The sequence below is a fragment of the Leptonychotes weddellii genome, chromosome 15 (assembly GCF_054177405.1).
Source record: "Leptonychotes weddellii isolate Sample4059 chromosome 15, ASM5417740v2, whole genome shotgun sequence".
NCBI classification, from domain to species: Eukaryota; Metazoa; Chordata; class Mammalia; order Carnivora; family Phocidae; genus Leptonychotes; species Leptonychotes weddellii.
This window is the reverse complement of record NC_138383.1, coordinates 3635522-3651206: the sequence shown is the minus strand read 5'-3', so window position 1 is coordinate 3651206 and position 15685 is coordinate 3635522. Positions and strand designations below refer to the sequence as shown.

The following is a 15685-nucleotide window of genomic DNA, read 5'->3' as shown; positions in this document are numbered from 1 at the left end:
TCAGAGGGAGAAGCAGACTCCCCGCCGAGCAGGGAGCCCGATGCGGGACTCGATCCCGGGACTCCGGGATCACAACCTGAGCCGAAGGCAGCCGCCCAACCAACTGAGCCACCCAGGCACCCCACTCTCTTACTGGTTTTTAGTGGACAAAGAATGTGAGCTTTACCCTGGATAAAGGCATTCTTGTTTAGTTAGAAGGGCCAAAATCATTCTCTTTTATATGAAAAATATTTATAGATGATTTTTTAACAAATTACACATCTTATCACCGAGTGGAAAAGAAGGGAAATGTGCTCCATCCAACCATGGCAACTGTTTTCCTTGCCTCCCCTCCAGCCCTCGGGCCTTACGCATGCGTGTGATCTATGTGATTGGAGCAGTGGTGTGGAAGCAGCTGGGAACTTGGTTTTACAAAACACTTAACAGAGGCAAAAAAGTGAGACATGTTTTCCATGGAGTCAGCCCACATGCAAAGACTGCCGAGTTGAGTGTATGGCGCCATAATGATGGGGTCGCTGCCCCATGGCTCCACTTAGAGCGGTAGTCCCTTTCCCTCCCGGACACCGAGCAGCCGCACCGAGACGTGCTTCCTGCCCCATGTCACCTGCGATGTTCACGACCCAGGCCTGAAGCAGGCACCCTGTGCAGTGAGAACAGAGCTCCTCGCTCTCGGGGGTTACAGGTGTTAGAAGCCTGGCACTTTCCCAGCCTGACGGACTGAGCCGTTCTTTGAGCTGATAGAAGGAGCAGTCACACTGTCACACCAGCTCCCTCCTAGCGATGGCGGCACGCTGGTTCCTTTCAGTCCTCTCCATTCAGCTGTGCAAACGTCAGCCCATGGCCCTCCTCGTGGGGTTGGGGACATCTGGGCAGCAGCAGTCACAGCGCCCGCTAGGTTGTGGCTTAGCTCATCGTGGCTTGAAGACTTGCCCGGACTGGTTTTCATAAATCTGCTGGGTTTCTGCACTCCCAGCAAAGCCATGCACCCGACTAACTGATGAAGTTTCTGATCTTGGTGAAGTTGTTCTTTTACAGGTGTTCTGCAGTTTTGCTATTGGCCTGCTGGCTTCACACAAATTTGCACTTTTGTCAGAGTTCAGGTGCTAAGTTGTTGGTCGTCACCACTTCAGAGTGTTGATCTGTGGGGGCACCTGGATGGCTCAGTCAGTTAAGCATCCGACTCTTGGTCTCAGCAAGGGTCTTGACCTCAGGGTCATGAGTTCAGGCCCGCATTGGGCTCCATGGGCATAGAACCTACTTCAAACAAACAAAAAACGGAACTCCTCTCTAAGAGTATGGCTCTCTGTCTTACAAAATATGTTTCCTCAGTTACTTTTTTTTATGTGTGTCTGGTTTTATAGAAGTAAATGCTACAGGACAGTTATTTTTGTCCCATTCCTGTTACATTGATATCAATTCATTTTCTGATAAGCCTGAGGAAAACTGATAGTAATTTAGGAAATGCAGTATAGCTTCATAAACTGGATTATTTGGACCTGCTTCAAACCCATTCAGGAGATGGAGCACAGTAATCTAGAGAAATGTCCCTGTGCCTGTCTTTTGGTCAGAGAGGGTAAGCTGCCTGAGAGGGACTCAACGAGGCTGTTCTTAACATGGGGTGTCGGGTCGTATATGACGGCGCCACACAGTACCTGCTCCTTAACGTTGCCCCGGTGACTTCGTGTGAACGTGGGCCAGACGCGCAGGACCCGCTGACTTGTGGCCTAATGTGGCAAGGAGCTATCAAGTCTTGGAGAACCAGTCTTTGTTTTGACAGTTACTGGAGGTGTGGCCAAAAGTGAGGAAGTGCAAGCATGGCATTTACTTCTGTTCCTGAGGGAATGAAAGTGGATCCTAAAAATACTAACCAGCCTGATTAGTACACTTAGAAATAAATATCCTGACACTTAACAATCAGTTTGCAGATACAGGAGAACACTAAATATTAAATAATACAACTTTTGATGAAAACCAGATCCTCCCTGCAGGCTCTGAATCGAACAGTGAGATTGAGGCAGAACCTCACGGTGAACTCTGTCAGGTTTCACTGAGACGTTGAGATAGATAACTTTGAAAGTGACTGAGGGGTCGGAGAGTAGAGAGCACTACACATACAGTTAATTTAGAGTCACATAGGAAGGCCATTATAGACGAGATCCGAGCTAAACCAGCAGCATAGTGTGGTCATAAAAATAAAATCCTGCCTGAGGTTGTGTCTTCCAATGATGACCGAAGTGAGAGCATCACTTTCATAGGCCAGTCGGTACACTGGGGGTGTACTGCTCATGTTGACCTGACTCCGGAATATCGTTTTATCCATTTTACTACCTCTTCTCCCCAGCTTCTCAGGCATGTCTCGCCTCCACTGGGCATTGCAGCAGTGCCAAGGTAATCACTGTGGTCGCCCTGTGCGGGTTAGAGAAAGCTCCAACCAGAGGCAGACTTCACTTTACATTTGGGTACTTAATCCACTGATACTGTGTTTGCTCTTCACTTAGTTTTCTGGCACAAATAATATAACCAAAGGCAGAGATTATGTGAGTTAATCATGGAAGAGGCATGTCACCCATCTGATTAACTGAATCCTCTGCCTAGGTTGATAAAACACGTATGTTGTTTCTCCAAGTCTCCTTAAGAGCAGGAGCTGGAGAACATTGTCCTACCTGCAGGACTTAATGTCTTAGCAGCTCCCCTGCTCCTTTATCGTTCTTTGGTACAAAAACGATACCAAAAAATGGAGTCACTTGCAGACAGAGTGAATCAGCAAGATGCTGCCAAGAGCTCAACTGTTCTCACACTGCAACTTCAGAAATAGATCTCCCAGACCTCTCCAGCCGGAGTAATTCTATTTTAAGCACCACACAGTAGTTACTAAGAGGAGTCATCTGAGCAGCCTGCTTTTTGTGGATATGGGAATGCGGGTGGGGGGCGGGGGTTGGTTAGAGTGTTTTTACTTTCCTATGTTTTGGGGGACTTGGTAAGAGGGGCTGGAGTGGAAAGAGAACCAGAGCATCCTAAGTGTCCTGCTGGAGAGATGTCCCTGTGCCTGTCTTTTGGTCAGAGAGGGTAAGCTGCCTGAGGGACTCAACGAGGCTGTTCTTAACATGGGGTGTCGGGTCGTATACGACGGCGCCACACAGTACCTGCTCCTTAACGTTGCCCCATTATCAGTGCATTTCCTGAGGATGCACGTGGAAGTTTTTGCTGTAGGCAAAACCTTCAGTTCAAAATGAATAAATAAGACCATTAAAAATACAGTTTGGCTCCCCCATATAGCAATAAGAAAGGGCACATTTAAAATCTCTGTTAGTGCGCTCAAATAAAAACTAAAAAAATGTGTTCTTTCTAATACTGACCGTCTGTGATGGGCCCATAAGACGGGCAAAAGCAGCTCTTCTGAGCAGTTGCTGTGTAGCTTGAGGCCACAGGGCCCGCTTTTGAAAAAGGACCTTATCTGTAACCCTCCTGTAGAGTCCCCTGAGTTTGGAAGAGAAGCTTCAAATAAATGCTCACAAAACGAGGCATTCTGAAAAGTAGGGGACTTGATCATCTGAGAAAAACTACTCTGTATAAAGCTTCACTAGATAAATACTGCTCTTGCTTTCGAATATGAAAAAGTAATTATTGCTACAGCTCCCAGTTCTGCTCTGTCCCTCCATAAGCCAGTAGCCAACCACGCATGAAAGCATGATAATAAGTGTACATGAGGCATAAAGGCCATTGGTAGGAACAAAATCCCATCCCATTACTATTTCAGTCAGTATGGAAGATGCCAAGCACACAGGTGGCACTCAGATGCCTTGTCGATGCCATGTCAGACTTTTCTCTTTCCTGCACTCAGTTATGATTGGCCGTTGTCTGACCAAACTTTTCTTCCCAGCAAGGACTGCCTGTCACACTTATAAAACTATACAGGTAGCATCCATGGAACAAGCTAGAATTGATTTCTTATTTCACAAAAGAAAGAACTCCATCCATGAACTTGACCGTCTGGAGTGTTTAAGATGGGGATCACGGGTGAGGTGGAGCCTCTTGACGTCAGTCCTATTTCCTGGCCTTAGAACTGCTTTGTGTTCATTTTTATACTGATCTTCATGGTGTCTACCACCTAGGTACTTTGTTTTCTCCGTTCTGATAAATAAAGTGTATTTAAAATGGAATGAAAACTACATATTCTAGTGGCATTTCATTGTTACTGTTATTTTAGTCCTAGTACGGTATTTGTTCAGTTGGAGAAGGGAGACAAGAATTCCTGGACCGACCCCCAGGCCACAGAAACATTTTGTCAAAAGCAGTACCATTTGAAGGGCCATTTAAAAAGTGTTGATATCACTGTTTTAAATGTAAGGTAGAGGGGCGCCTGGGTGGCTCAGTTGGTTAAGCGACTGCCTTCAGCTCAGGTCATGATCCCAGGGTCCTGGGATCGAGTCCCGCATCGGGCTCCCTGCTCTGCGGGGAGCCTGCTTCTCCCTCTCCCACTCCCCCTGCTTGTGTTCCCTCTCTCGCTGTGTCTCTCTCTGTCAAATAAATAAATAAAATCTTTATAAAAAAAAAATGTAAGGTAGAATTTTTTTTTCTGCCCCATTAAGCCCATCTTTAACAAAAAGCTTACTAAAATCCACGCCAGCAATAAACATTAAACGTTGTAGATTATTTTAATAGTACGTATTTTACAGTTATTTTCTACCTACTGGAAGTACTTGCTTGGAATCAGAATTAGCTGTTGTGCCTCGAGGTTGTAGCATCTCCTCTTCTAGGGCCTTCCGAATACCCTGTGGTGCACACGTTCTGATGTGTGCGTGTTCGGCATTATCAGTAAATTATATACTTGCCAGAGATCAACTTAAAATGGAAATGTTGTCGGGGAAATAGTCTTTGAGACACTAGTCCACTGGCTTCCTGGTGTTGGCGTCACTGAAATAAATTCCTTTCTTGTTTCACCACACACACACACACAAAAAGAAATACTGTTCTTTTGATTTGGGGGTAAAAGTTATTCTTCCATTTGTAAAATTTTGAAACATGCTGCTTGCAGATCATTTGCCTTGTAGATAGACATACTCTGTAGACATTTCCATTGCTTTAACAGGAATTGAAAATGCTTTATAAAAATCGATTAACTATAATTACCGTAGTCTTAATATTTATTCTTAATTTTGACTTACTTAAATCATTTGTAGTATTGCCTTTCAAAAAGGTGGAAGTATAAGGATGACAGATTTTAAGTGAGTATGTTATTTAATTACCTGCAATAAATCAGTATTTTTACAGCTGATTGACCATTAGCAACATGTTATTTTATCTTCTTAAAACATCCGTAATTTTTGTCAGCCATGTTAATTTTCCTGATTTAATTTTGTCCCTTAAATTTATAAAACTACTTTCCCCAATATACATTATTGTTTTCTGTGTAATTATAGGGAATATTATAGTTAGCTATTGCTGACAATAACTGACTAGGGCTAACTTTCCTGTTACTGGCAATGATTTATTGCTCAGCACGGAGCTTGTAATTTAAAATGATTCATAGGTTGCATGGTCTTTTGCCATTAATCAATATTACTGCATTTTATTAGAATAAAGAGCATCAGGGGAGCTGATTCCATACTATTTTTAGTCAGAAAAGTAATAAATTTCATAATTGATGGTAATAACCATTTTGCAACCAAATTATTTAAAATTTACAGTTAACTGTATTGTATGCTCTCTACTCTTTAGTTAGTATTTAAAATGTTCACATTTCCATCTCTGAGAAACTGTATCCATATGAAAATTACAACTGATGTGAGCTATCAACACAGTTATCAGTGGTGTCGAGTAAGCTTATAGGCAGAAGCAAAGTGAAGTATGGATTGATTTGGGAAGATGAAGTGTACGTATGTAACGTAAAATGTTTCTCTTGCTGAAGTGTAAAGATACTGGCGAGATGCTTCTTGTTGCCTGGCCCCATGACCTCTCCTGTGCGTGTCGAGAGCAATGCCATGACCTTCCGGGCCCCATTGTGCACCCTCATCAGGTGCCAGCCCCGGGGGCCAGGATGCTCTGGCCACAGCACTTGGCAGACGAGGGAAGGAAGTGTTCCAGGACCCGGGCAGTCCTCCTGCCCGATCCTCTCGTCTTTCCCATTCTGAAGACTCCCTCCGCTCCTTCGCAGCTACCGGGTGCTGCCTGAGAACCGTCTGGATTTCCTGTCACTGCTTTCCTATACATGTTTCATCTGCCCTCTTCTCGTGGCCTTGCCCAGATCTCTGTCTTTGACGGTCAAAGATAAGCTAGGATGATTTTCAGTATATATTTGCAACTTATAAATTTTTCTTATAAGAGAATAATGTAACATAAAATTTCTTCTAGGTTACATGTAATACTAGAAGTGTGAAAGCTGCTTCTTAAATATGAGTCTTAAAATACTCTTTTAAGCCCTGTTATGTTGCAGATACTGTGAGTTCAGTAGTCTTCAATGTTTAAGGGGCTCTCGATTTTAAGTGGGTGGCGGTCAGGAGTGAAAACACTGGGAATTTAATAAGCTAAACAAATCTAATTAGATATGATACTGCCTCCTTTCTGCTTTCCCCCAAAGCCATCCTAAAGACAGATCATCTCGAAATTATTTTGAACTTGAAACGCCCATTTCTACTTCTCCTCTGTTTCACTCTTACTATGTTCTCTCTCGGTCGGTGCCCTTTGCAGTCTCAGCGGGCTGGGGAGAGATGCCTAATGTCCACTCAAAGGCTGAGAGCTCTTGGGGAGAGCCGTCCTCCCCCTCCGCCCTGGTTGACAACGGCACCGCAGCATGGGGCAAGCCACCCAGCAGCGGCAGCGGATGGGGGGACCAGCCCGCGGAGCCACCGGTGACGTTCGGGAGAGCCAGCGCCCCCGCCCCCACCCCAGCCCTGTGCAAACCAGGTAAGCCTGACTCGGTGCTTGAGAAGTGGGTCAGGCTCTTCTTGAGAGGGATACTTTCTGTTGAATTTTAAGAATTCAAGGTTTAGGACACTTTACTCCTTTTATTTGTACTTTAAGACTAACACATTTGCCACGTCTGGTACAGGGACACAGAGGAGCTCTTAACAGAAGCCCATGCTCTCCTTAAAAAAAAAAATTAGTTACCAGAATCCAAACCACACACCGTGTGTGTGCCAGACACCGGGAGTAGTACGTGCGCCGCAGTGGCCTTCTTGGGCCTGCCCTCCGCTCCTGCCTCCCTGAGCGGCGGGGTGGAAGAAGGCGTGCCAGTGGTCCTTCCTGAGACCCAACAGTGCTCCACAGTGCTCGGCCCTTCCTGCCTCGCTTGCGTCTTGTGAGCACCGTTCTACTTCGGGTGCTCCAGGCTGACGCTTTTTCTTTTCTTTCTTCCTTTCCTTTCCTTTCTTTTTAGAAGAAAAGGAAACAACCATTTGGTTGCATTGTCCTCCCATTCTCTGGAAGTGTAATAAGTACACCTGTGAAACATCCGTTCTCACAAATGTCCACATTCCGTTCACCGAGTGGAACTCTGTGACATATGGGAATTTGACAATGCTATACGTGGGACATTAGCATGAACCTAAGATTGTCATTTAAGTCTAATAATAAGATCAGTTGTTCACATGGCTGCAAAAGCTTCGTATTTTCTTTGGACAACATTAAGTGTCTTAGATCTAAAATGCAACTTTATGCGTTTGATATTTTTGCTATTGCATTTTGCATTAGTTTTGTGTTTGTTACTTTGCTAACACCGGATAGTGTGTTCTGTAGATCTACCATTCTGCTGGATTATTATTCCATTCATTCACTTTCTTGTTGCAAATCTAAAGAATAAGAAGGTACTTAGATTCACATGCTATCTTGAGGGGATATATTTGTTTTTATAATTTGAACTTGGAGGCATTATTATACACGTGTCTGCCTTGAAAAAGCATCATATCTTCATAGTCTTACAGACTCCGGCTAACTGTACTATCACTTAATCTTTGGCCTTCTTCACCTTCTCCCAGGAAGTGAAAATTTGGGTTAACTTTTATATCCAAAATCACTTTATATCTTCAAAAAGTAGAAAAAATAATATCCTGAAATCAAAACTCAGTAGTCAGCTTGGGCTCCATCTGCCCATGGCCTCAGCTGTCTCCATCCTGTTGTTCTGAGAGTATCTCCTGGGAGCTTGTCAGAAACAGACTATAGGGCCCAACCACAGATCTGTGCGTTTCTCGTGATCCCCAGGTGACTCCTGGCTGTTCACTTTGAAGGAGCACTAGTCTGAATACTGCTGCAGGTTTGGATCAAGTGGTAATCAAAAACCACATGGACGGGGCGACTGGGTGGCTCATTTGTTAAGCATCTGCCTTCTGGCTCAGGTCATGATCCCAGGGTCCTGGGATTGAGCCCCACATCAGGCTCCCTGCTCTTTGGGGAGCCTGCTTCTCCCTCTCCCACTCCCCCTGCTTGTGTTCCCTCTCTCACTCTCTCTCTCTCTCTGCCAAATAAATAAATAAATCTTTAAAAAAAAAAAAAAACACATGGAGGACAGTGGTATTTTTTAGGACTCTGCATTTTACCGGCTGTTCCATACCATGCAGACATTGCCACCTTCTCCTGTAGTCCCCAGGATTTATTGTTAGGAAGTCCACGCTTCAAAATCACCTCTAGCCGGTTAAGGGAGTTTGTAACAGCACAGACGACAAATAGCTGGGGTTTGAAGAAAAAAAACATATACACATTTGCATATGTATTCTGTAACTAGCTCAAGAAATTCAATTCTTAGGTCTTGGGGAAACAAAGTAGTAAAAAGGTAGATTACAATACACCCCTTTTGTCCCCCCTTCCCCTAAATGATGTTATAGTATAGCATCTGCTTTAGGAGAGGTGAGTTTGGTAAGTTCATGTTTGCTCTCTTTCTAGCTTCAAAATCTATGCAAGAAGGCTGGGGCAGTGGTGGGGACGACATGAACCTTGGCACCAGTCAGTGGGAAGATGAAGAAGGGGGCATGTGGAATAATGCTGCTTCCCAAGAAAGCACCTCCTCCTGCAGTTCCTGGGGGAACGCCCCCAAAAAAGGACTCCCAAAGGTGTGTGCAACACTAAAGAAAGGAAACTCTAAAAATCAGTGGTACTTAAAAACACATTCAGGGTAGAGGTTGTATCTCCAGTTAACGATGACTGGTAGACCAGGAGTTTTTTGCGGGCTGTGGGTACTTCTGGAAAACCCTGAGATTTTGTCAGGGGTCTCGCCTGAGTGAAGGCTGGAGTTTTCCAGAGACTATCTGGCATTGCTGTGACAGCAAAGCAAAGGCAGAGACAGACATGAGAATCCAGCCGCTTCTAAGAAGCCAGACAGTAAGGAGATTTGCAAGTATGTACAACAGTGCCACTCTTCTCACTGAAAGTTCTTGTTTTAGAAAACGTAATTTTCCATTAAAAAAAAAATGTTATTGGTGTTAACACAGAATGGGTTTATTATTGTAGTTTTTAAACAAATTATTTTTAAATTTATCAGTTTTAATTTCTAATACAGTAAATATTGATAAATGCAACCCATATAACCAGAATTTCTTTAGAATCCTCAATCTTTAAGAGAGGGTAATGGGGTTGGTCCTCAGACCATTAAGTCTGAAACTCCTGAGGTAGACCATTAAGTCGTCTTGTAGCAAACAGGCAGCCATCTGGAAAAATTAAGTGAGATCCACAACTCATATATGCACCAAGATAAAATCCAAGTAGGTCACAAATTTAAGTATGATAAATAAAAATATAAAATGGGAAAGAATTTGAGAAACAGTCTTGGAGTGGGACCAAAATCTAACAGCTATCAAATGAAAGACTTACAAATCGGTAGATACACGTGAAAACTGTGCACGACAGAAAATACCAAAAAGTCAAAAGACAAATAACAAGCTGGAAAAAAAAATTTGTATGCTAGCATGGAGAGAGGTGATCTCCCGAATATATAAAGAAAGGTCCTAGAAACTGATTTTTTAAAAAATCAGTTAGTAACCCACTAGAAAAAGGTGCAAAGAATATAAATAGATGGTCCCTGGAAAAGGAATGCAGACAGCTCTTACACATATGAAAGGGTGTTCAGCCTGTTTTCTTATGGAAAGAAACTACACTGCGAGGGGCGCCTGGGTGGCTCAGTCGGTTCAGTGTCTGACTCTTGATTTCAGTTCGGGTCACCATCTCAGGATCATAGGATCCAGCCCCACGTCGGGCTCTGCACTCAGTGCGGAGTCTGCTTGTCCCTCTCCCTCTGCTCTTCTCCCCTCCCCCCACGCTCTCTCTCAAATAAATAAATCTTTTTTTCTTTTTTTAAGATTTTATTTACTTATTTGGGAGACAGCACAAGCAGGGGGTGAGGCTGGGGGAGAGGTGGAGGGAGTGGGAGAAGCAGACTCCCTACTGAGCAGGGAGCCTGATGCGGGACTCGATCCCAGGACTCTGAGACCATGACCTGAGCCGAAGGCAGTCCCAATAAAATCTTCTTAAAAAACAAATAAAACAACACCGAAGATGCCAGTTTTCATCTCTCAGACCAGCGGAAATCCACACGTCTCACAAACAGGCTGTGTTGACAAAGCTGTGAGAAAACCAGCACCTGGTCTGTTGCTGAATGTGAAGCAGTGTAAGCTGCACGGAGGGCAGCTTGGCGTCCTCTGTCCTGATTGCAGATATGTTGGCATGTGGGTGTGGCGCTTCCACTTGTCACGGGTGCAGCAGATGGCATTTGTACACAGCTCTCTGTTGCAGCGTGTCTGTAGTCAAAACGATGATTTAAATGCACATCAGTGGGGTGACTCGTTAGATTGTACCACATCCACACTGGGGAGAGCCAAACAGATTTTTAAACAGAAATTCTGTGTATATTCATATGAAAAGATTACCAAAGTATATTGTTAAATGAAAAGGCAAGGTACAGAAAACTGTGTGCGGTACACACCTCCTCTGGGGGCAGGGCACGGGTGTGAAGGGGGGAGTTCCTCTTGGGGAGAGCAAGAGCTAAGCGGATGGAGGAGGGGGTGGGAAGAAGATGCTTTGGTGTATACCCTTTTTCTACTTTCAAATGCTCTGAAGGTATTATGAAGGTATTATCTGTTCAAAAAAAAAAATTAGTTGAACAAAGCATTCAATTAGCTGTAAGCAGAACCCAGAAACTAAAATCATTAGGAGTAGAAGTGATTACGGACTTCAAAAAGGAATCTTTTTACAATCGGGCTGGCAAATAATCCAGTTAATGATGGGACCCGAAATACCAAATTGGAAAATTAAAATACTGTGTAATCCCAGCAACTCCGGCCCTGGCAGGGCAGCAGTGGTTCCCGCAGCCTCCGAATAAGCTGCTTCCTCGAGGAGAGAGCGCCTGCTAGTTTAATATTGCCCCATCTGCTCCATTCTGTAGTTGAGGGCAGGCTCAACTCCGAAAAGCACTGTGAAGGATAATTTTAGAGGAGGATGTTTTTCCTACTACATTAACGCATAGGTGGAATCTTTGTGGCTGTGAGAATAGAAGGGAAATTACTGGGAAAAGGGTTCACATCCCCGCTCAGCCCTTCTGCACTGCCCTGCGTTCCCCTCCTCTGCCCTGCACTTGCTCTCTCCTTTCCTCTTCATCTTGTCCCTCACTGATGTTTGCCCATTTACTTTCTTCTCCACCCTAAAGGCTGCAAGCCGTGAGAAGTCAGTAAAATTAACAGGCTTGTTGTTCCTTTTCATTCTGTTGGAACAAAACCTCTGCATTTTGTCATCTTTTACAGTAAAGCTAATAAAAGGGCAGAAAACATAAAAGTTTTTGTAAACTTCCCATAGTATTAGCATAGGGCCATGTTCAGAGGAGCACTTAAGATTATTTGATAATGGAAGTGGCACTAATTTGTGATGAACTAAATTCTCTGGGGAAGAAAAATAATTCTCTTGCCTTTTTTTTTTTTTTTAAGATCTTATTTATTTCAGAGAGAGAGAGAGCATGTAAGCATGAGTGGGGAGAGGGGCAGAGTAAGAAGCTGACTCCCCGCTGAGCAGGGAGCCTATGTGGTACTCGATCCTAGGACCCTGGGATCATGCCCTGAGCCGAAGGCAGATGCTTAACTGACTGAGCCACCCAGGCATCCCTAATTTATGGACTTTAAAAAAGCAAGAGAATTGGGGCACCTAGGTGGCTTAGTGGGTTAAGCGTCTGCCTTCAGCTCGGGTCATGATCCCAGGATCCTAGGATCAAGTCCCACATAGGCTCCCTGCTCAGCGGGGAGTCTGCTTCTCCCTCTGCCTGCTGCTCCCCCTGCTTGTGCATGCACTCTCTCTCTCCTCTCTCTGACAAATAAATAAATAAATAAAATCTTAAAAAAAAATAAAGTCCATAAATTACACACACATGCCAACTTGCAATGCACCCTAAAGCATTCCATAGTAACTAGCCATGACTTTCTGGCGCACAGCATTATTCAACGTGAGTACAGGAAGGTTCTCTAACTTTTAAGTCACTGGGAATTTTAGGCATCTCCCATTTCTAGAAGAAATGCTTAAAATGTAACCCATACTTCATTCTAGGGCATGAAAACATCTGGCAAGCAGGACGAGGCCTGGATCATGAGCCGGCTGATGAAACAACTCACAGACATGGGCTTCCCGGTGACTGGTGTCTTATTTTACTGCTCACCTCCGTGTGTGCTGCCTTGCATGGCCCCAATTGTGTCCTGCCCACGTTTGTCATGCATAACAAGGAAGGAAGACTTTTGAGGGAGGAGAGTGTTCATACAACCTAATTTGTAAATTCCCCTTTCACACAAGCACTTCTGTTAAGGGAGCATTGCTTTCAACTACAGCAAGGATCCACACTGTTTCTGTCAAGTAAGGTGTGAGAGCCTTTTCCTGGAATAACACATGCTGTGTGATTGTTCTTTTCCTTGGCTTATACAGTTTCATACTTTCCTTTAATTTATAATTAAAAGTGAGTTTTCGTTAGTTCATGCAGTAGATTGACAGATGACAAGAGAAAATTTGGTATAAAGTACTAAAGTTCTGTGTCCAGAAGAAGAATCCTCACCAAGCCTATTGAGTAGGACCTGACTCTCAGGTCCTGGGTGGGGAGAGCTCACATTGCAGGATGACCCTCTGAAAATGTGTCATGATGTGTTCAGTTCCTGAGATTGAATGCAGGGGTTCAGATAGTGTGGATATCACCTGCGTCTGTTACATCTTCCCTTCAAAGGTCTTCTTTCCAGATCATTACTCAAGCGAATATTTATCTTTTGATTACTGTGAATGTCCCTAAAGAATGAGTGCAGCATGGCCCAGTCTAGAAACTGTATACTTCATAGCAGGCCCAGGCCCTCTGACACTGGGCAGGGCACAGACCCAGGGGTGGCCCAGCCTCTTCCCGTATGAGAGGACAGGCGGGACACTGGAGGCCTGCCCAGGTGTCCCCATTTCTACTGTGGTGCCTGCACACGCTGACATGCATCTGTTCCCATCATAGGGATAATTACGAAAATGAATCTACTTGTTTGGATTTGATTTGTTTTTACGTTTCTTAGTGAAAAACAGTTGACAGCAAAGCCCAGAGTCCATAAAGTAGAGAATGAAGCTCTGTGCTCTAACTCCTACAGTAACTTTCCCGAAACTGTGCTGGTGGAGATTTCATCTTTGCTGAATGGTTTCTTCTTGTACAGAATCAATGACAAGATTCCACGGGCACTGTACGTTTTGTTTTTAAAGTGTTAAATGTAAATTCGTTGAAAGTCAATTCAATACATGTTCTTATTCTGAGTGCCCTTTACTTAGAAGACCTTTGTCTCTAGCCTCAACAACAAAGAGAAGTATTCCCAGTTCCAAAACCTAGTAATATAGGGTAATGTTAGGTCACTGTTAGGTCAACAATAATAATTTCTCTAAGCTAATAGGGATAGAACTCTTTACTAGCTTTTTTGTTATTATAAAAGCATAATCCTAACTAAAACTATTTTCCTACACAGAGAGAGCCAGCTGAAGAGGCCTTGAAGAGTAACAATATGAATCTTGACCAGGCCATGAGTAAGTAATACGATGCACACTTAAAGCACACTTGTTTAAAAGGTACCAGTGTGTGGAGTTTGGATTTCCAGAAACATTTCATTGTAGTCTTGGGTTAATGGTGGAATATGTACTGGGTAGACAGGACCAGGCTTCGGCAAAGGAGTAACCACATGACATGCAGTAACCACACAGCAAGTCTCTGGAGACTGGTGATCTCAGGACAAACGGCCAAACCCCGCATGGAGGCATGTTTGATTCTTTCATTTTTTTCTAGTACTTCGACAAATAGACGAGGTTTTCCATCCATTCTGAGGAGAGGTCATAGTGACGTTCTTTGAGAAAGACACTAGGACCACAGGCCAGACTTCATTTGACACTGATTGAGCCCATTCTTCACGCCCGGCCCCAGAATGGGCTTGCTCAGGGGCCAGCAGAGATGTCCCTGTGCTGGTGGAGCGCTTACTCTGTGTGAGAGATGAGATTTACCTCAAGAACAAGCCACCCTCATTCTGGAGCTGCTTTAAAAGTAGTAATAACTAAAGGCGATAAATAGTCAGAATTGGAAAACTATCACTGTGTTTTAGAATGGTATATTAAACTCAACTACAGCATAAAGGTTAAAGGAAAAGAAGATTAAACATAACTGGCTACTACAACTTGGTAACAAAATCTCAGCACAAAAAAGAGATAATTTGTGAAATCAAAATATAAAAGGGGAAGAGCAAAAGGATGGAACTTTTGTAAGCCAACAAAGAGAAATTGCTGTTAGCAGGAAAAGGACTTTCTGTCTCTGAGATGTTTAATGTAGACCTCATGGTAACCACGAAGCAAACATCCAGAACAGAGACACAAAACACAAAAAGGGGAGACAGAAAGTGGATAACCACCAATGTACAAAGGTAGACAGGGACAGAAGGAAAAACAGTGAAGAGACAGAATAACCAGAAGGCAAAAGATAAAAGGACAGCAGTAAGTCCTTACATGTCAGTAATCTCTCTCTCTTTTTTTAAGATTTATTTATTGTAGAGAACGAGCACTAGCGGGAGGGGCAGAGAGAGATGGAGAGGGGAAATCTCAAGCAGACTCCACACTGAGCGTGGAGCCCAAAGTGGGGCTTGATCCCACAGCCCGAGATCACAACCTGAGCCGAAATCAAGAGTCATACACTTAACCCACTGTACCACCCAGGTGCCCTGTCAGTAATCTCTCTTAATGTCAGTGCACTGAACTCACCGATCAGAAGGCACGGAGTGACTGGATGGATTAAAGCCACAAGTCCCAACTCTCTGCTGCCTACCGGAGACTCATTACAGCTCTAAGACACACACAGGCTCATGTTGAAAGGATGGAAAATGATATTCCAAGCAAACAGAAACAAAAAGAAGACAAGCATAGCCATACTCGATACCAGACAAAATAAACTTAAAGCCAGAATGGGTAACAAGAGTCAAAGAAGGTATTTATATGATGAAATGGGTCAATACATCAAGAAGATGTAATGGTTGTAAAAATACATCCATTCTCAACACCTGATCACCAAAGTACATTAAGTAATTAATAACAAATCATAAGGGAGAAATAGATATTACAGTAATTGGAGGGGACGTCAGATACCCCGCTATCAACAATGGATAGATCATACAGACTGAAAACCAACAAGGAAAAATTGAACTGAACCACACTTTAAAGCAAATGGACTTAAAAGACATAC

General features: G+C 43.7%; 1 protein-coding gene across 10 annotated transcripts in view; it reads left to right on the top strand.

Moving 5' to 3' along the window:
* The window catches only part of TNRC6C (trinucleotide repeat containing adaptor 6C), a 145144-nt gene that overhangs the window by 95156 nt on the left and 34303 nt on the right, over positions 1-15685 (top strand). For 9 of the 10 annotated variants that reach the window (XM_081804384.1, XM_081804381.1, XM_081804389.1 and 6 more), the window contains 4 exons: positions 6688-6903; positions 8875-9041; positions 12511-12591; positions 13935-13992. In XM_081804384.1, coding sequence (XP_081660510.1) covers positions 6688-6903; positions 8875-9041; positions 12511-12591; positions 13935-13992 — 522 coding nt within the window. The remainder of the gene's footprint in view (positions 1-6687; positions 6904-8874; positions 9042-12510; positions 12592-13934; positions 13993-15685) is intronic. The other variant, XM_081804390.1, reaches the window with a different exon arrangement.